This window comes from Ciconia boyciana, chromosome 9, assembly GCF_034638445.1.
Source record: "Ciconia boyciana chromosome 9, ASM3463844v1, whole genome shotgun sequence".
NCBI classification, from domain to species: Eukaryota; Metazoa; Chordata; class Aves; order Ciconiiformes; family Ciconiidae; genus Ciconia; species Ciconia boyciana.
Window position 1 is genome coordinate 29,803,297 of NC_132942.1, and position 22,076 is coordinate 29,825,372.

At 40.3% G+C, this 22,076-nt stretch overlaps 2 protein-coding genes across 5 annotated transcripts in view; one reads left to right on the plus strand and one right to left on the minus strand.

Annotated features, from left to right (window-relative positions):
* CYLD (CYLD lysine 63 deubiquitinase) overlaps nt 1-4,169 on the minus strand; it is a 31,862-nt gene extending 27,693 nt beyond the window's left edge. For all 4 annotated transcript variants that reach the window (XM_072872237.1, XM_072872238.1, XM_072872236.1 and 1 more), the window contains exon 1: nt 4,001-4,169. The gene's annotated coding sequence lies outside the window, so the exon portion shown is untranslated. The remainder of the gene's footprint in view (nt 1-4,000) is intronic.
* A 296-nt stretch (nt 4,170-4,465) lies between these two features.
* Nucleotides 4,466-21,695, plus strand: SNX20 (sorting nexin 20). Its single transcript, XM_072873395.1, has 5 exons — nt 4,466-5,255; nt 10,215-10,338; nt 12,312-12,486; nt 14,118-14,269; nt 16,841-21,695. Exons 3-5 carry the CDS (start codon nt 12,318-12,320, stop codon nt 17,507-17,509), a joined length of 990 nt encoding a protein of 329 aa, XP_072729496.1. The 5' UTR covers nt 4,466-5,255; nt 10,215-10,338; nt 12,312-12,317; the 3' UTR covers nt 17,510-21,695.
* Nucleotides 21,696-22,076: the final 381 nt, after the last annotated feature.

Below are 22,076 nucleotides of genomic sequence, written 5' to 3' on the forward strand. Positions count from 1 at the left end.
TCTTTTCCCGTGCTTAGTGACAACTTATCTCTGACAAAGCATACTGCATCTGTCATCCGGCATAACATTTTTCATTTAGTGAAGCAGAAAATTGTGTCAATGTAATAGAGCAACAGAAAATGGAAACTTTAGTAATTTATAATAGCCATTTCTTTAAATAATAGAAATGGACAGTTCCAGTAAGCAATAAACAATATATGAAAAACAAGTTGTGCCAGCATTGCAACATGCAATTCTGAAGAAAAACCTGGAAGCTTTTCTTTTTATCATTTTAGGAAGATCATTCACTTCGACAAAGTAGGAAATATATCACTTTCAGTTATTAAAATACGTGGAAGAAAACACCTTAGTTAAACTTCATCCTAAGAATTATAGTTCACAATCAATAAACTAAACAGGAACAATTTGAAAATACTTCATTGCTCGTGGTAGCAGATACAAAAGTAAAATACATACACACGCACATATGTCTACAGTTTAGATGATACTGGATACATGAAGAAAGATCTGCAGTACCTGAACAGGATTTGTTCTTCTTCTAAAGATGACAGAAAAGGGTAGCATACAAGTTAAGAATATACTGTCATGTAAATTTTCTTGTTATTAATCTGTGATGCCACAGTTTGCACTCAGTTAAAGGAAAACCTCAATGATTATTTGTGGATTTAACTTCAGTAAATAAAAGCAAATACTCTTTGTCCTTGTGCCTCCTCTTGCTACCCTATTCCTCCGGATCTTTTCTCTGATGGCATTCAAATACCACAAAATCTATTGCTATTTCTCCTACTCAGTCTGACCCCAGCTTCAGAAGCTATGAGAAAGCAATGGAATCCAGTAGTACTGTCATTATTTTCATCATCTGTTTTTAAACAAAAAGAGTATTTAACAAAACTCTTTCCCTCAAAGAAAAGTAATAACAACCACAGAGGACCTGAAATTTATGCAAAGTAGCATCTTTCAGTTACTACGAATTCACACATTTCTGCACTGACTTGCTGAGCCTCCTAGTGAGGCTCTTGTACCATACAGCCATTCAAACTGAATACAGCATGCTTCTCATCTTCACAGATGTTACACGTGGGTGTCAATGTCATCATCACACTTTGACACCGCTGCTGCAGCAGCTCACAGGAATTATGTGGTTTAAAGTGTTTCCATCTGCAAAGTAATTAACATCTGAGGGACAGAATCTGGACAGTTTCAGACCTCACTGAGACAAAGTCTGGTAGACTGTCAAGCTGTTTTCAAGTTATTTTTCTTCATTTTCATGTGATACAGATAAATGGGCTTTAATGTTTGTTAATGATTAACAAAAAAGTCCGATATCAGTATCAGATTGAAATAATGATGTTTTATACAGGAACTGATGAAGAACGCAACAGGATCTTTTTTTTTCCTCCCCCCAAAGGAAACATGATTAAATGACCATTAGTTTTTATAAGTCCACTCAGATATTAAAATAGAGTTCCATCCAAGTTCTGTCTAGTTCCCTCCCCTTACTTTTTCCAGACACTGGGAAAAAAATAGATACTGTCTTGCTCGTCATAGTTCCATTTTATGTTCTCAGCTTTCAAAGGCTGATGCACTTACTTAATTTTCCTTTTTGCGAGCCATTGCACAAAGTGAATCAACCCCAACACACTGCAACCAAGTATCTCTGATGTTACAGGGATCATGACCTTTCCTATTTCACTTTTAGAAATAAATCATTTTAGTAAGTATGTATAGAAACAATATATTATCAGAGAAGTCTGTTCAAGAGCTTAAAAAAAGTAACTTTTAATTTTTATTAAAAATATTATTTCTCATATCTACTTTTATAATAAGTATACCCTGCTTGCAGGTCCATTGCTGCAATATTACATAATCTTCACATGTTTAGCAGTAAAGAATTCAGTGTGAAAACATGTTAACAGCTGCATGTAGATTATATAATGATAACTTTACATGGTGCATGGTCAGTCTTTCAAAGTTCTAGTCACCCACAGCGATGTTATTAAGCCACTGAATACAGTACCAAAAGGTTTTCCATTATGAAAAAGTTTATTATCACTATATAAAATGCCTTCCTTTAAAAACTTATCACCACTGTCCCCTGCCAAAGAAAATATGCAGCTCTAAAAACCAAATCCCCTTCTTTTAGAATAATAAAAATGATAATTTCATATTTTAACAGCACAGAAAAGCTTGCTAAAAAGGATGTTAAGTTCTAGCAATATATTAGAAATATAGGTACATAAACCACTGATTTTAAGATTTTTTTTTTACAGCCATTTTCTATGGAATTGATTATTCTGCAAGTAAAGTATACTTGCTGAGCAAAAAGCACGCACATACCGGACTAAGACCAGCATAAACTATTAGCCCTCAGTATGAATTAACTTGGGAACCAAACAAATTATGCTTAGCAACGAGTCATCATTACACTGCACAACATACCAGCAACTACAAAACTTTGTGTGTACCAGAGAGTATTTGACCCTCACCACGGATGTTTAAGTGTCAGAGCCTGTTCAACTGCGTACTTCTACTCCACCTACTACCTGAATTATTTTCATGCTCAAAGGATTTTGGGAAGCACCAGGCAAAACACAGTTATGACTGCAACACTACAGACTTTGGAAAAAAAACAACTTTATAAAAATGTCAGAGGTAGGCCATAATAAGCCACCTAAATTCAAAGCTTCCCTAACTTCCTTTTTCTCCCCTGTCTTGAGTCACTGTTGTCACTAGAGACATCTCATCACAAAAAGGTTGCTCTGAAATATGAGAACTTTGTTTCTACCCTGCAGTAGCCTTTGATGAACTATACAGAGATGTTTGAATCAGCTATCAGGTTTCAGCATGAACACATAAGTCTGTAGCTCTGATTCAGATTATAAAATGAAGAGAGTAAAATAAATTGTACAGTTTCTTACAGAACTTTCACTTTAAATACCAAATTTTAAACAGCTGAGATGCAAATTTATGTTCTTCAACAGTCCAAAAATCATTTTCAAAGGAAGGTTAAAACTAGGAGCAAGTGAATTTAGTTGCAGCTCAATATACACAGAATTACACGACTGCAATACAAGCCATGAGTGGAAAAAATAGAAATTGTTATTCAAAATAGCTGCTGAAATATTGTCTGATACAAATAAGTTCATACTGGTAACATGATTTCTAAAAGAAAACGCAGCTGAAAAACTCCACTAAATTTAGTTAGGTGTTATAAATTTGATACAAATATTCTGCTTTACAGGAAGAACAAAAATCATTATCAACTATGAGAATACTCTGACATTACTAGTTTTGGCAAGTAAACACCAATAACACCGTCATTGCTGTTCCGCAGACAACCGTTCTGTCAACATGATATGCAAGTCCACTCAATAAAAAGAAATGCATATGTTCAGATTTTAAAATGAAAACCAAATCATATTTAACTTTGTTCAGTAACCGAGTGTTTAATGGCAAGAGTGACGATGGACCTGTTTATCACCTAGCAAGGTAAGATGCAACCTCAAATGTACTTGCAAGTCACAAGGCTCGATGCAAGGCTAAGTTTTTGAGAATAATTAATCCCCCCCCATTTTGAGAATTTTCTCTACCTCTCTGGGCGGTTATGAGCAGGACAGGGAAGGAAAGCCCCGAAACACTTTTTAAGTCAGAGCAAGGGGCTGCCCAGGGCTTAACGCGGAACTATCGGAAACGCACCGCAGGGCCCAAGCTCGGCGCCCCCGCACAGCCCCGACGGGAGCTACCGCCACCCCCGAGCCAGCCCGGCCCGGCCCTGCCGCTGGGCCTCGCCCCGCCGCCGGGCGGCCACCGCAGCCAGGCCCCACCGCCTGGCCCGCAGCGATCGCCGCGCCTCCAGCACGGGGCCACCGGCCACGGAAACGGCCGAGGAGAGCGGCTCGGGGCGGTGGGGCCGGCCCGCGCCGCCGCCTCACCCCTACCTGACGGCGACGAGCAACGTCCCGCGGCAGCGCCCGGCCCCCGCGACCCCTCCCTCGCTCACCTCTTCATCCCCAGCCCCGGGCCTCGGCGCCCCGCCGCCCGCGGGACTTTCCCAGCACCGGCTCACAGCCCCGCAGCGGCCGGCGCAGCGGCACGGCCCGCTGCCCTCTCCCTCATCGTCGTCGCAGCAGCCCAACGCTCCGGACGGCGAAACGCTCCCTGCTGCCCCGGCGGGCCCGCCCTCTTGTCCTCCGGCCTCCCTCACAGCCAATCACAGAGCGCCGGTGCCACCGCTTCGTAGCGCTATTGGCGAAGAGCGCCGCCAGGTGACGAGGCGATTCGGGGGTTTCCACTCCATCAAGATTGTATGAGCGGCAGAGGAGGGGGCGGGGAGGTCAGAAAGGAGCGGTTGGCGGAACGCTCCCCCTTGAGGGCGGTGATTGGCCGCCCAGAGCCCGAAGGCGGGACGTCGAGAGCTACGGCGGGGCTGATTTGGTGGCGCGTGCGCGCGCTCCGATGGCGGCGCGGCAGGGTTGGCGGGCACCGAGCGGCGGTCAGGGGCTGTGCGGAGCGGCCGCGGGCGCTGCGCCTCGGGGCCGGGCGACCAGTCCGGCCCCTCAGGGCGCGCTCCTGCCGGGGGGCTCCGTTGCCCGACGGCCGGGCCAGTGCTCGTCAGCACTCCCTGGAAAGGCCGCACGCGTGCGTCCAGCTCCGTGGCCTGAGCGGGCGTTGCTCGCCCCGGCGGGCGGCGGTCCCGCCGGTTGGCTCGCGGCGAAGCGGCGCCTCGGGCCTGCGTGCCGGGGAAGCGCCCGGGGAGGGGTTCTCGGTAGCGGTTTAGGATTCACGGCGGGTGAGCCGCGGCTGACGGCTCGGGGCCGGCGGATCGGGAGACGTTCCGCGGGGCTCGGCAGGCGGCGGGTGCTGGCGGCCGCGGGTGCCGTGTGGCGCTGCCTTCCGCCCGCGAGCCGGCAGCCCCGCGAGTGCGACAGGCGGAGACGGGAAAAATGGGACTTCTCGGGAGCCTGCAGCAGCCTAGTGTGCAGTCAGAAACCTCTGCGAGTTAAAACCGCGTAACTGCTCGCAACTGGCCTCTCGTCTTCCCTCGAGAGGATGGCAAGAGTGATCTCTGCAGCGCTGTTGCTCGACACGCTGCTTCCCCGGCAGGCAGCGTTTTCAACCGCTTGGTAAACGCGGGGATGATTCCAAGTATCCCTCATGAAGCACGCGGCTGTAGAGTTACCTAGAGGCTGCTCATGAATGCCAAACTCGATCTGGCTTCAATATCCAGTTTTGAAATACTTTTACTCGCAAGAAATGTAAGTAAATATAAGTAAAAGTGAGTATTTGCTTTAATAAAATCCAAATGTAGCTCCTCTTTAACCGACCTGCTTTTGAATGTGACTGTCATCTGAATGCTGTTGTATTTTATCCACTACACATCAGTGTGTTCTATATATAGTGAGCTCTTCTTAAATAATGAATGAGAGAATGAACTCTGGAATAGAAAAGAGTTGCTCAACAGGATGGTTATGTTTAAAGGCTCTATTCGTGCATTCAGCATTTCCAGAAGACAACATGTATTTTTAGAGATTTTTTTAATCACGTAGTAGTCTAAACTGGTGCTTTAAATTTCATTTTAAAAACACTTCTGAAATTTTGTACTGCTAGAAATGGACTTCCTACAAAGAAGCATCCTTGAACACAATAGCATATGATCATGTACCTAAGGTGGTTACAATAATGATGACATACAAATAAACACTTCCCTATTTTCTTAGCATCTTTACATTCCTTTAATACATGTTTTTATGTAATGTAGTAACGTGCAGTTCAACATTAGCTAAAGTAAAGGCTGATCCAGTTAATCCTGTGCCCTGTAGATCTCCAGAATCTAGAGGCACAGCGGGTAAGCAGATCCAGTGCAGCGCGGGCCGAGCCCACTTGTGAGCGCTGAAGCAATGCGGGTCACTACCACGGCCTGTGGTAGGCAGCCGGGAGGGCACGACACGGGGGAAGGACGCAGCCCGAGTGGCAGAAGCCAGCAGGAGTTAATTGGAAACTCCTAAGGAGACGATGAGATTCCATCTGTGGAATGAATGCTTACACCAACCATTTTATTTAGTCGCTTAAGAGCAAAATTGCATTTTAAAGTCAATTTTTAAAGAATAAATAGTAGTGAAAAGATACTAAGATTCATGCATTCCATTTCTTCATTTTGCAGAGGGGCACACGGTAAACCCAAGTTATGCTCTGCTCGTCCTCAAGGTGGCTGTCTATACACAGCAGCTGCATTTTCCACCCTTTGTACAGCTGCCTTTTATGCTACTACAAAATGCATTAGCATGCCTGCTATAAATCCTATTATCCCAAATTTCATTTTGGGTATAAATAAATTACACGTGGAATGTGAGTCTAAGTATTAGCCTAAGTACACCACCATTATATCTGAGAAGAAAAGGGGACAGACACATTATAACAATAAAATATGAAAATACTAGATAGGAATGACTACATGTGGTATACCTAATAACTCAAAACCAAAGATTTAAAAATATTTCTTTAGTCCATGTAATTATGTACTTAACCCTATATGATTTCAGCAGGAAAAATGACCGACATAGACCATTTAGAAAGTCTGTCACTCTACAGACAGAATAGTGCTTGTGAAGTTGAACCAGAGTTAATATCTTATTGACCCACTGGGCTTGCATTACAGCTGTGTGTCACTGACAGCCCACAGATGAAAGGCAGGCCGAGACTTGTTTACTCTAAAGCTCCTTCATACTCCTTTAGAAGCATAAAGGAGTTGTAAAATGGTAACAGGGCTTTGGCAGTGTAAAATGGGCCAGTTATGTTTCTTTCATGTTGAAAACCCTGTTGGTAACACCAGCACAAGATATTTGCCATCAAACGGCAAATTATTTCTTTAAGCCACACTCTTGTTGAGAGAGACGTGTTTTGTAATAATGAAGTATTGTAAACAAATTCCACTTTCAAATGACGCAACACTATACAATTAAACATTATATAAATAGCATGGAACAGAATTTTGTGCTGTGCCAGTATAGGAGTATGGTATTCACTTATCACAGCATCACCCCAAAAGTGCAGAATATTCATGCAGGACAGCTGAATTTTTCTGCTACTTCAAACATGGAAATGTATGTATTTATCCAGCTGCATTAGAAAAAGAGAGGAAAGGTTCTTGTAGAAGCATCAAAGACAACATTACAGCACTTTCTAAATATTTAGTTATGTGATGAAAGGGCACTTTAGTAAATATGTTAGGTATTTCTGCCACCTCTTTTTTTTTTCTCATCTACAGTTCTAATGAATGATTTGGTAAAATAAATAAGGTTTAGTTACATAGTTTGGGGCCTGAGAGGGAAAAGCTGCACAGACTCTATAAGGTTGCATGAAGCTGTATTTCTTAGGACAGAAGCTGAAGAGTATTTTGTAATAGGGATATTACAGACACATTCTTTAACAAGAATAATACCTTGCTGTGCCTATAATAAAATGTCAATAAAATCTGGCAGTAAACTGCAGTTGGTACATAACATTAGTTTATCTCACAATTTTTCAAGCTGGTACCAGCTTTGTATTCTATGGTTAAATATTGTGTCTGTATGGGTTTATGTAATCTATCTGATTGGGAAAATGTGAACTGCCCAAACTGGGGTAGAAATCAAGGCAGGATGTTTTACACTATTGCAGCAGTCCCTTCTAGTTCTTTAACTATCAAAAGCACAAACACAGTCTTTCAATACAGGCATCCTTAACATGGCATTGCAAGGCTAGCTCATCTGGTGGCTGGTTACCAAGTTTTAGACATAAACTTTCAGGTTAGTCTTCCTAAAATGAGTCCTTTCATCTTAAATCAGTATGGAGGACCTAACTCCTATGACAACCACTTTTATGCACTGCAGCGTTACAATTTTAACCTTGCCTTGCTCCTGTGTTATTGCAGAGCACTCTTTTTCCATATCCCTTGGTAGATGCATTTTAACACTGTGCTCTTTATGTATGCCAGACAAAGTCAGTGCTTTCACAGAATACAAACTCTGAGTGAGCCAGTGCATGAGGATCCCTTTTCCGTCACTATGACAGAACATGCTTTTCCATTAAAATTTACCACTGTTTTATGAATAGTCAGATAAATTGATGGTGTAAGTGCACTTGCCCATCTCTCAGAATGGTATGCTGCCATTGTGAAAATTCGCCTTTTTCACTGCTTAACCCTTTACACAGTATTTGACTGTTGGAAGTGGAACTGAGAATATCAAAAGAAAGATACTAGCTATGCATTCTGCTAGCAAACATCAGTGTATACTGTAGACTTTTTTTGAATGTGCTCATCAAGTAGACTAAATGTCTATGTAAAGTAAAATGCTGCCAGACTAACTACACTGGGTCCCAGTGAAGGGCCAGGGGCTGTCTGGACCAAACCCGAGCTCATGGGAGAAGGATGAGGAGGAGCAGCCTGCTAAACCCACTGTGGATGTCACGGCTCCTGGGCATGAGGAACCCGTTCAGGAGCCGGCTGTAACCATAACAGCTGGCTCTACTGAAGCAGGCAGAATTCTTGCAGAACACCGTGCATTTGTAGATTATTTCATATTAGTCAGCCATGGTCATAATAACAGATTTCACTTTTTTTTAAATCATCCAGGTTAATTTGACTAGGACTTCCTGATTCTGAAATAATTGAAAGTAGAGGTCATACTTAATATACTGAAAAATATACTTTCCTCTTTTCTTTTAGCTTTATCAAGAGCAGGACAATAGCACTAAGCATCACAAAATAATACATTGCTTTTTGGCAACACATAAGTTAATAGATTCAGAATTCAAAGCTTAGATACATCTGTGAACTGTCAGCATGAGTGAAATGCACTGAAATCCCCCTTGGTTTTTGCTCACAATTGTAACCAAACCCATAAATCTAACTTTAAAGGAATGAGACTTGAGCCAGAAACCCATGTCTTGTCTACACTTAAAAGGGTTGGCTGGTATAGCTACACCTTAGAGCTGTATTGGCAAGCAAGGATTTCTTTTCTGGTGTAACTTAAATCACTTTCCGCATGGAACATGCTAAACTGGCTAAAGGACTCTGCCAATATAACGGCATCTACACTAAGGCTTTTGCCAGTATGGCTGTAGCTGCATGGGGGTGATTTTTCATCATTCTGACAGCTATTTTGGCAAAAGTTCTACATTTAGACTGAGTCCAAGTTAAAGTTGGCATTGTTTTATGTTGCAAATAAAGCAGAAGAGAAGCATTGCCAGTTTATGGCCCTGGTTTTACATTATTTTAAATTGTTTGTTCTAAAGGAATGTGTGGGGCAGGATCCATGTGGTCCTTTGGATGTTTGCATCCCACATTTGTGCTGCATTAAAATCCCTTGGTTTTTCAGTGAGTGAGCTTTGACAATGGGGAAACTCACATTACTAAAAAAAGATAGTGTCCATATTATTTACATATCCAAAGATAGTGTCCATATATTATAGCATAGAAATAGCTATCCTGAAGCTTTAAAGCAAATTTCCAAAGTGAACTGCAAAAGAAAGCATCTGGGCCAAAGGACATGTGGATTAATGCATCATTCCTCTTCACTTTGTCCTCAGTTCAACAAAGAATTTAAGCGCAGGATTAATTTTAGGCACACACATAAGCCCATTTCAAGTTTAGTAGTCATGTCAGATATGATAATGCTCCTTTTTGAACTTTAATTAAGCAGATATTTGAAATTAATCATATGTTTAAGCACTGTGTGGAATCGGGATTTCTGTCAGAAGTGCAAGTTTACATAGAGTGAGGCTATTTATTGTGGTAGCATCTGCGTTTTCTTTTCTGAACTGGATGTTAAGTCTGTATTTTAAAGATGTCCAAGGGGCATATTTTTCCACATAAGTACATTTACATATTTGGCTCTTTTTTCCTAATCTCGCTTTTGCTAAGTGTGTTTTTTTGGTTTCAGAAATCCATGCAGGAAGTTTTCGTTGATTTTGTAATTGTATTCACTGTTGAACTCTTTCCTGTGCCAGACTTTGTGTTTGCACGTGTAATCCTGACACTCGGGTTTGCAAACCTGCCCTTGCTGCTGGAGCTGCACTGCAGACAACAGGCCGTGCCTCACCCGCAGATAGCACACGGGCTGTTCGAGACAGATAGGAAATTTCATGCGTAATCAGTCAGCACTGAACCAGTGAGCCAATTGGACGAGGAAGTCTGATTTAATCAAGGCTTCTTCCTTCCTTTTTGTGAAACACAGAATGTGCCTGTTAGAAGAAAACCCAGACATATTTTTCTGCGTTTTGAAAATGCGAAGAAGGCTTTTCATGGCTTCATACAGACCACACATGCAGCACAACTAAAAGCTCTTCAGCAGTTTCCGGGTGAGTATTCTATGCAGTTCGGTTTCTAGTGTTACAACTCAGTGAAGCAGTTGGAGTGGCATTTACTAGTAGCTTAGTTAAAAGAGGTTACAATGATTTTTAGCTGTGAAAATGAAACTGTTTATGTGAAGTACAGATAGTTTTCAAGGCGGAGGACTTGCATATCATAACATTCACTTCTGCATTCTTATATTTACAAGTATGTTGTGTTTTTCTGGTAAATCATGTTTTAAAGTTGTATTTTTATATATATACACATATATACATATTTTATGTATATAAAGTTATACATAAATATAAAGATATATATCTTGAATATAAATACAATTTTGCTTATAAGGTTATACCAACTCACAACCAAGAAAAAAGTTGTGATTTAAATTTGGTTGGCCATTTTCAGATTCCTCATTTAATCTAGTAAATTTGAGATTATGTTTACATTGAAAACAAATATTTGCAAGTTCATGCTCTTGGGATAAACTGTCATGATTTTCAAAAGACTGAGCAGCTAGACAATAAGTAGATGGCTACTCTTCATGTTCAAAAAGCAGATCTTAAGGAGGACTAGAAGAACAGTGAGAACTTTCACCTTCTAGTCTGAAGTCCAAAAGTAAGGGCTTCCATGACACTTTTGTTAAGGAGGATAACAACATGTACATACTTGCTTATCCAAGCCAGGCAAAGGAACAGTTTCTGTTAGAGGAAAGTGGTTTGCACTTCCATTATTTCCAGTGGGGAAGGTAATTGCTTTTCTTTTTATAGCCTCGCAGTTTGCCAGAAATCAGTAGGTCTGCTGAAGGAGTTTCCTCACCTCTGTATCCAGCATTGCATAACTGTGTGGTAGACAAGTGGAGGCAAAATAACATGTAGTAACATCCCTGTCCTAAACCCTCTCATTACTTAATAACCACTGCGTGAGCATTATTTTTACATTAGTAGCAGGGAGACTTGTTTTTTTTTTAAAAGTAGGTTTTTATGTTATTTGATTTTCACCCGCTGGCTGAATTGTGAGCAACACTTCTCTCATGCTGACTAACAGAACACAGCACCCTGACCAAGTTTTTAGGATGCTCTTAGAACTTTTTCAACTGCTAGTATAACACAATGATGTAACGGGTAGTTTTTTTAAAAAAAAAACATCCTGGGGAAATATTTATGTGGCAGAATGGTCAATCTGGTCTATGGAGTAGGAGTATATCGTGTTAGGCATTTTATCAGTATGTGGTAAAATAGTAGTCCTAGCAGAATGGACATACGGATCTACTACAAGGACAGTATACAGATTAAAAGGACAAGTAAAGGCAGAATGCTTCTGTATAATAATTAGAAAACTCAATTCTCCTTCCAGCTAGCCATTGTCAGATTCAGTTGTTTTGTTCTCACGGTACAGAGACAAGTCCATGGAGAGAACTTGAAACTGTGAAATATGATAGAAGTATTATACCATTTTTAGTTATCGCCCTATTTTGCCCTACAGGTTGTGATTAAGAACAAACAGCAAGTTTTAGAGTCTTTGGAACAGTAAATTCTAGCATTATAAGAGAGCCAGTCTGCTAGTTACACTAATTATCTCCAAGATTTTAGTTCATCTGAATTCATACTTGCAAGCTTGAGGGCAAAATACAAGGAGAAAAAATCTGCCCCCACTGAAGTTCATGACAGAATTCTCATAGATAAGAATGGAGTTTCCCACCTAATCTTATTCAACATAACTTCTTATGGTTTTCATGTTTGATTTTAATCTGCCAAAAAGATATCCAAACACTTTCAGCGGTAATGGTAATAGGAACGGTTCTCCACTGGTAGCTATGTAGATATTTCCATTTATTACTTTAGTTTTTATGAAACTACAGTTGCCCTCACATAAGTTCACAGAGAACAATGAGTAAGTCAATAAAAAAGATGACCAGACTGGATCCTCTAAAGGTATGCTACTAAGAAATGTCATATTTTTTGTAATCTTTCACTGATAGCTTGCAATGGACCAACAAGACTCACAGTGCACAGCAGAAAGGGAGCTGCTGGAAGCTGTAAGCAGGATTACTACATTTTCTACCACAAGTCCAACTGATGAAGAACAAAATCAACCCAAAGCTGAAATTTCATGTCAAGTGAGAAAAGAAAACCCACAAAAAGATGACCTGCAAGGTTGATGCTATCCTTTTTTTTCATATAGCTATTGTTGCCATTAATCTTTTATATAAAAAACTTTGCTTTATTTATTGCAGCAGTTGTCCAGATTTACACTGCTATACTCCACTGAAGATAAGCCTCGATTAAACTCGTAGTAATAATGTAGCAATAGCGAAACAGATGCACATCCTGGTGTGTATATACACACACAGAGTTTTCCTTTTAAATGCCTTGCGCCTAAAATGTGTTCCAGATTTACTTTACACACCAGGGACCACAACAGTGATCATTAGATGGCCTGTCTCGGGAGTGCACTTTCTGTACATCCCAAAAATCTGAACTTCTTGGCACTATCAGCGAGGACACCAAGATTGACGCTAATCTCAAGCAGTAGTCTCTCACATGCCTTATGAGGAGGCAGCACTGAACTTTTACTATGTCTAAGATTGCTGTCATCTGTTATTAAATAAAATGCTATATATAATCCAAAATATATATAATTTCATCAAGATTTTCAGCCTGCATAGAGGTCATAAACACCACCTCTCTTAGGAAATACATGCTTTGTAGAGATTGAGCCAAACCCCAAAGGCCTTGATAATTGAAACTATATGGCCAAATGATTAAGAACATGTAAAAGCAAGGCCACTGAAATAGTACTATGGTGCCTTTACAATTCTATGTCTGCATCAAGCTGTTATCTTCCCATTCCTTTGTGGTCATTCACCTCTGTTGTCAGAATGTTAGAAACATTGCAGACTGACTTCAGCTGACTGCATTGACAGAGACATTATTGATAGGAAATTGGGACTGGTGTGCCCACTGGAATACAAATATTCCGTTTCTTTTATCCACTTTGCTAGCCTATATGCCACCTGATGAAAACTGTTGTCAGTAGATTTCAAAGGCAGAGAAAATCACCCTTTTGAAAAACTGCATCAGATTCCCCTGTAAGAAAACTCTTCAACCAGCTGTCCTACATTTGTATATATGTGTGTATGTGACTGTGGAGGGAAAGAGAGAGGGAGGTGTATAAAAATATTTGTAGCTGAACTGTGGCATCGGCTCAGCTACAAAAGAAAAAGAGGATGTGAGAATTCCCCCTTCGGCTGAGCTGGTTATCCAAGTTTCTTCTTTAAGGTTAGGATATTCATGTTTTCTCAGCTTTCACCTGTTACAGCACAAACCCAATATTTGAATAGGGTCAGTATTTTAATATATGTCTGAATTTGCAGCTGCATTTTACTATCTCCTCCTTTTAGCAACAAAGAAGCCTTGAGAAACATCTGATTCAGAAGTCTGAATCGGAATTTCTTAGGGCTACTTCTGGGATGGTGAAGCATACCTCCTGCTCAGACTGTGCCCAAGGTTACAACCTAGACATACAATACTTCTTGTCAGTGTTTGTTCTATAACTTCGTATTCTGCAACCAGTTTGGTGTCTTTCAAAATTTCAGACCACAATAGCTTTCCTCAAAGAATCTGGACCTGTCTTTATTAGCAGTGACATCACTTATTTTATCAGTCTTTAGGTCTTGTTGTTACAGCAACAGAAATTCTAGGCTCTCCTTTCACAATAAATGCATAAGAGTTTTCTTTCCAAATGCAAAGGTTCTAATCTGAAATACTAAATACATTGTTTTTAGATTCCAGTGCCTCCCTAAGTCCCAACTCTTTGATGACCACTAAGGAGCTTCAGGAGTACTGGAGGAATGAAAAACGTCAGTGCAGACAAGTCAAACTCCTTTTTGAAATCCCATCAACCAGAATTGTAGAGCACCACTTATCTAAATATGTGGTAAGCTAAGAAATGAGTATGTAAGAAGATAATTAATTTTTATTCACTCTACAGGGGTCTGCACAGCACACAGCATGCCTCGCCACATGAAAGCCTCACTGAGGGCAAAGTTTTGCAAGCCATGATCGTACCAAGTAGAACCTGTTCTCACATGGGCATCGCTGGTGGAATCTGCCCCTAAAAAAACCCTCTGACAATCAGTTCACAAAATCTGCAGCAGTGGAAAAGCGATATCAAGTAAATTAGTAGCTTGAGTATCCTTAACACCCAGAGGCTTGTCAACATTAAGGAAATTCACACAAATATAAAAATATTGGTATAGTTACACTTCCACTGAGCTAGTCTGCTGTAGCAGCTGCATTGCATTTGTATATCTTCCACACCAGAGATTTATGTTAGCACAAGTGCAAAATTCTATGATGTTGACAAAGTCTAAGACATCCTCCAGCTAGATCGCTTGGGATTGTTCCCCTTTCCTACCTAGAGCTCCATTAGATAGGATATTTCTGTCATATTTTTAAGGTGAAACATGAGTATGAGGGACAGGAACAACAGAATGGGTTGGATTTTTGTATCTCTATTCACAGTACTGACACGTGGTTTTTATTTCTGATTCTGCTCCTAGCCTTCAGGAGGACTGATCTAGAGCAAGTCTCTTTCAGTACTCCTGTGAAATTCAGGTAGGGATGTTTTTCTTGTTTGCAACAACCTCTGAGACCTGTAGATGAAAAATGCTAAGAATCATACTAGCGTTGCTGATACTGGGTGATGCAGCTTGGTAGAATTTGAAGCAGGTAAATGTTCTGCAGGCTGTCCTAAGATCTTGTTGCATGCTATACTTAGGTGATGCCATTCTTGCATACACTCAATAGTATCCAGCTTGTTGAATAGTTAAAAATTATTTTAGTATAACTGTATGAGAACAAGAGTATCATTCAGTGTACATACAGGTAGTTAAACTTAGTCATAAGTTACACACCTAGGCAAAAAGATTTACATTACAACAAAATTTAACCAATTTGAATGATAGTCTAATTAAATAGTATTTATTTCCTTTTTCATGCTCACTTCACAAATAAAAAACCAAGTACTTGCAAATTATTCACGTAGCTGCCCTTGATAAAATGATAGCTTAAAAAATTGCTCTTATGATTGTTTTGGATATGCATCAGGCATATATACACTTTTCAGCAGGGAGCAGGACAAAGTATAGGAAAATGTCACAGTGCTTACAAATGAAAAGAGATCAGAAAAGTCAGCTCAAATTTAGAAACCTTTCAGGGAGCGCCCGTAAAGAAAATCTTCATCATTTATGAAGATTAAAAGAGAGAATTTCTCTTTAAGGAAAAACAAGGAAGATAATCAGACAGACACTAGTGCTAGTACTGGTTTGCACCCTTCAACAGCAGCAAAGAAAACAACTGGCATGAGTAGAACTGCTCCAGTTCCTGTATAATTCAATGAGTACAGGGTGAAGTTGAATGTGAACATGGTCATTGTCCAAAAGCCAGCAAGGTCAACAGTCCATGTCCTTAGCTGGTGTACGGTGACACAGTTAAGCTGGCCTCAGTGGAGCTCCACTAGTTTATGCACATTAGGGATTTGGCCCTTCCCCAACATCATTATGCTTGGATCAGGACCAGAAGATAATCTATTTGTACAACACATAACACAATTTTATTTTGCAGCTATTTTTCTAATATCACATTTATTATAGTCATTTTGAGACTAGTGAAGAGCTGAGGAAGATATACTTTTGAGTACTGTTAATGTGGGACAGTGTTGCTGTTAGCTGTTAGTGAAGGATTTTGGATAGCAAACAAATTTTTGTAGAAATGTCACCTTTTTTTGCATTATTTATATGCCAAGTAAGTTTGAATAACAGGACAATGATTTAGAAGGGAAAAAAGGCTTTGGAGTTGCTCCATCTTATTTTTGCACACACCAAATATTACTGCCAAATAGTTCCTCTTCTTTCACAGCATTAATAACACCCCCAAATCCCTAGAAACGTCTGATACAAACAACATTTCTGAGTATTACAAACCAATGTAATATAGATTACATTCAATATTAAGTCTGGGAAATCCATTCAGTTCACTGAAGATGATTGATTGCAGCAGCCATGGCTGTTACAAACAAAGTACAGCTACAGAAATGCTTTGTAAGTGATTTTACATGCTTCAGTCTGCTGCTAGTTCACCATTCCCAGCACCTTGCAGGATGGGATCTGTTAGTGTATTGTTTATCTACTATTTACATTCTAAGGCTAAGTCTGGTGACAAAAGTCTAAAACAGCAGAAAGTGGGAATTATTAATTTGATGGCTGCAGATTTCAAAGATCAGGCCTACACTGAGCATGCACCATAATCTCAGGCAGCAACTAATTTAGCAGCACTGCTGTAAGCCATAGGAGTATACAAGATAAGACACATAAAATTGGTGCAGGAAGGTTTTGGCTGGTGGAATATACAAGCACAAATCTTTTCAAAGCAATAACAGAAAAAATCTGACTGCACTGCGGCTAGAATGATCCTTCTCATGCTTATTTTTCTGTTTTATTGTGTTTAGATGTATAAAATCATCGTTTTGCAAACAGGGAGTTTTGACAGCAACAAGTCTGTAATTGAACGGCGTTATTCAGATTTTGAGAAACTGCACAGAAATCTGCTGGAGGAGTTTAGTGAAGAAATGGAAGATGTGACCTTTCCCAAAAAAACTCTAACGGGGAACTTCACAGAAGAAATAATCAATGAGAGAAAATTAGCCTTCAAGGACTACCTGAGACTTCTATATTCTATGAAATACATCCAAAGATCAAAAAAATTTATTGACTTTTTAACAAGGCCGGAGCTTCAGGAAGCATATGGTTGCCTGCGGGGTGGCCAGTACAACAAAGCTTTGGAAATCCTTTTAGAAGTCATTGGTCTGCAGGAAAGGCTGACGAGAGGCAACCCTGTCTCAATTGTCCCTACTCTCTGTGCTATCGTGGTGTGCCACAAGGACCTGGAAAACCCAGCAAGTGCCTTTGAATATGGAGAAAAAGCTCTATCACGCCTTCGTATGCATAACAGCCACAGGTATTATATTCCATTATTAGAAACAATGATCACTTTGGCATATGAACTTGGTAAGGATTTTCTGTCTTTGCAAGAAAAACTGGAAGAATGGAAGGCAAAAAAAGATCCCATACGGGTTTTTACCCTGAAAGAACTTGCAGTTCGAGAGTACGTACAATGAACATAAGGATCAATTTCATTAAAGAGCAAAGCTGTCAGGTCCTTTTCCCAAACACAAACTCTTGAAAGGGTAAGAACTGAAGTTACCTGTTTGACTAACATACTTTATATTAATAGAAAAAGGGACATTAACATTTCTGTTGGAAAATATTTACTCTACGGATAGGAGGAGCACCTAAGCTTATTAAGGTTTCTGGAAAGAGATTTGCAACAAAAAATCATTTATGATTTGCTTATTTTGAACATAGCCTATTTGTGTAAAAAGTCAGAATAAGAAAATACAATCAATAAAGCATTTAAGAATCTGCAGAATCAGAGGCATTGCTTGCTCCTGTGGAAACTACTTCCTTTCAAGAAGAGAAATATCTTCTCAGTCGATGCAATCTAAAGGATGCATCTTCAGACAGTGAATGTAGTTTTTTACTCCTGCAACTGAAGCCTGGTCAAACAACACATGCGATTTCTGAGTATGATGGGATTGGTCCTGTTCCCACTGAAGTCAACTGCTGTGGGTGGGAGGACCTGGGGGGAAGGTTTACAATCAACTTTGGTAGGAGAAAAAAATACAAGTGATGATCATTCCATCAGAGATGAGGGAATATGCTTCATTTCCCTTTTGTAGCTGATACAGTTTTATGACTTGCATTGAAGGCACATTCTTGTTTGGGGTGATCTTTAAGTACAGCTCTGACCGGGGTAGAAAATTCATACCACGTGCACTATATACATAATGGAAAGGAACCACAGAAGGGTGCTGTTGTGGAAAACATCTGGCTAATATAATGCTAGCATTTAATTCTGATTTTCAAGCTGTGAGACACATGGTTAACAGACAGTCTGTGTTAAGCATGTGCTTCCCTGTTGCCTTTCAGAGGTTAATGTAAATTGGACGTTGGCTTAGTTTCACAGCCTGGTACACCACGCAAATAACATCTTGGTGGCACTGCTATATTATAGCTAATTCTTTCAGGGGTCCAACCCACATATACAAATACTAAGCTTGTCTTGGCCCTAACGCTCCTGTGAAAGCTTCCTAAGAGCTGAAAAAGTCTCTATTTACCCGCTTCTGTAATTTCCCTCAACTCTATTATCTCTCCCATGCACTTATTTTAATAATCTGGTAGATTGAGTCTCATAAATATTGTAATTAACATGTCGCGCTAGCATGGATCATTATTCTCTGCTGAACATAGTCCACTGAGTACTTTCAGGCCTGTACTCCAGGTACAGATACTACATGCACTGCAATGACACTGTCTATAAATTAGGAATAACTGTATTAATTTACCTCTCAAACACATAAAAGAATCAGCTAATTGAAAGTGCACTGAACCTGAAAAACATTGCTGTGCATTGTTACAAGAAGGATGGCTTGGAAAAAAATACAGAATAATAGGAGTGTCTAGGGTGGAAAGTTAATATTTTAAGTAGCTATTAACAGCTAGGCATTAAACTCATAATATGTGGATTATTTGTTATTTGACAATTATTATTTTTTTCTAGTTATACCAGAAGTAAGAGAATTAAAAGTAATTAAGTAAGAGACTCAAGGATTAATCTTCCCACAACATACCGTATTGCAGGACAGTTAAAATGGATCAAAGCTAACACCTTCTTAGAGGATCATGTCTGAATCAGTAACAAAGTGCCAAAGAAAAGCATGTCTGGGGTCTGCATGACACTCAGGCGACTTGGAGTTAAGGCAGAAAGGAAGCATGGCCATCATGCTGCCCTATCTCCGCAGCAGTTTGTGGTGAAAAAACAAAATAACAGGGAAAAATAATTTCCCCCCTTTTGCTCCCTCCCCTCATTGTGTGCAGCATTCCAGGCACAACTGCCTTGGATTCTCCTCAGGTTCCTGTGGGACTATATGTGAATAGCTAATTGTGTCCACAGACCCTCACCCTACAGCTGACGACAAGATTAGAGGGTCCATAAGTACATGCTGTCTAGCAAGGACAAGTACCAGGAAAGCGGCACATCAAAGAGATCTTACTTAACCTTTACTTGTGGTAATGCTATAACTTTCCATCTCTGAAGGATTAACTGATCCAAAGCTAACCAATTTTTGTTGGCATGGCAGTGTACATTAGGGATCTGAGGAGGTGCTATTTGGCCAAGAGAAGAATTTACAGAATTCAAAAGGCACTAAAATAAACAGTGCCAAACCCCCCCACTGTTTTGTTGGTATATGCCAAATTTCTTTTGAGAGCGCTTTTCCATATGATGTACTAGCAGAGTTTTGTCAGCAAAATGGTCCTAGAATAGGTCACTTTGTCCCTATCCACCAGAAGGCAGAGGTCAAGCTCCTTGTATTATGGGGGAAAATGAACTAAATAAATACAGGAATGGTGTGAAGAATGAACAATGTGTCTGTTGGATAATTCCCCGATGCTGAACTTCTTTAATGGAGAGCCTTTTCAGCGGGGCACCTGTGGCAACCAGTCAGCCACAATGTCTTCAGAGCTACCCAGGAAGACCATAATCATCTGCCTCACTCAAAGAGCTGATTTCAGTTTCTGCTGCATTGAGACTTCCAGTCAAGCCACTTCATGTATGAATCCGCAAAGCCTACAGCATATGTCATCAAAGGGTCAAGTGTAGCGTTCATAAAATCAGTTTGTGATTTCATTACTATTATAATAGAACAAAATTTAAATCTCCCCCAACATTCAGCTTCCCCCAATCAAATCATGTATGTATTCCCTTCCTACAAATGCAGAGCCTGTGACCTTCGGATTTATTAATCTCTTCAGAGATGACATTGAAAATCCTTGGAAAGAGAGAGCTAGTGTGGTGATGGCAATGAATGGGGACTCACGGGGCCTGGATTTCCCCTGGAGCTCTGCCACAGACTTGATCTGAACTTTGCACGAGTAACTTAACCTCTGTGCCCGTATTTCCTCACCCAATACTTCCCCAGTAAAGTTTCCTCATTCAGGTTTTCAGTACTCACTGAACAGAAAAACTGTGAAACTTGACCAAATAAAGTCAACTCCAAAATTTAACTTATAAACGTGCATTGGGATGGAGGAAATTTTGATTTATACAAGCCTATTTAATTTCTTGAAGATATCTTGAAAGGGAAGAGAACTTAGAGGCAGTAAGTTGCCAAACCTGTGTGCTTATTGTTGATTGCATAGTTTCTTACTAACACAGTCTTATTTTAGAATCAGGCGTTACTTTCCTTATACACTAGAGAAGTTGCAAAATTATCTATTTATTGCACTGGACTGTAGTGAGACCATGCTGGCTCATCAGCTCCATAGGCAATCGGCCGGTTCTGATTTCCTAGCTGTGTACTCCTGGAGACCTGCCAACCTCTTGGTTGGACCTGCCAAAAGAATTCTGCTTTCATTTACTCACATTTCAAAAGTCAACTTCTGAATACTCTTTTTCACTTGATTTTTACAGCAAAGCAAGTATTCAGCAGTTACATGTTACTGAACTAAAAGGTAATGGCATTCCTGCTCCCATACTGACCCTACTATCTTCCACTTGGAATGACAGCCTGCAAGGACCGAGTTCTCTCTGCCTGTACATGCGACTTTATCTTCCACAGTTAAAAACATGTAGCCAGGTAGGGCAGATTTCCTGCAGGGAGTTAGAGAAAATTAATCTCTTTCCCCATTACCATTGCCCAGTGCAGGGATACAGTAGTGGCTGCAGAGCCCCCTATTAATGAATTGAATCTGTCCTGGCTTTTTCATAAGATGTATAAAAATTAAATGGGTGCTCTCCACCTGCCACCGCATCTGGTTTTTCTTCTGAATAATGTTTTAAGAATGGCTCAAAAAGGAAATAGCTAACATTTTCATCCACACCTATCTGTCTTATTTATCTATTGCCCTTCCTTAACTCTTGTTCAGAAGCCATTGGAGAAACGATGACTAAAATCCTTGTGCACTCTCCATGGGGTTTGCGTGCTGTCCCCAGAGTGCGCATCCCACCTCTCCAGGTGCCAGGCCAGCAAAAGTGAATAGCACTGCATCAGTGAAGCTATTTTGGAAGAAGAAAACTCTGGCACTACCACATATGCAGGAACAGAACATAAATTAAGTAAGCAGGTGGTTCCTGCTTCCAGACAGACATTTTACTTCCACTCTTCACTGCTGTACAATATTTGAGTGACAAAAGCCTGTTTTATAAATAAATCCATTTCATCCATTTCCTGTCTCCCAAAACAATGTGTGCTTTTTACAAAAATTTATTTGGTTTAATAAAATAAATGGAAATGAGCAGTCGCTGGCATTTGTCCTGTTTGCATTATTAACATTCATCAGCCATTCTCCATACCTGGAAGGCAGCTGGAGTCAACAGACAGAATGTCTGGAGACCCAAGCTCTGCTCTTGGCAACGTCACAAGCCCACTGAGTGACCTTGATCAAGTCTAATCAAATCTCAGATTTCTTTTGAATACCAATATTGTTTTGCCCTCTTCTCTAAAGCTATGCTTTACTTATATTTTATCAGTACATTCCAATGTATCATTTACCCCATTTTACAGCTGGGGGAATTGTGGTACAAATAAGAGAAGTGATTTTTCCTAGAGTCTAATACAGTGGTCT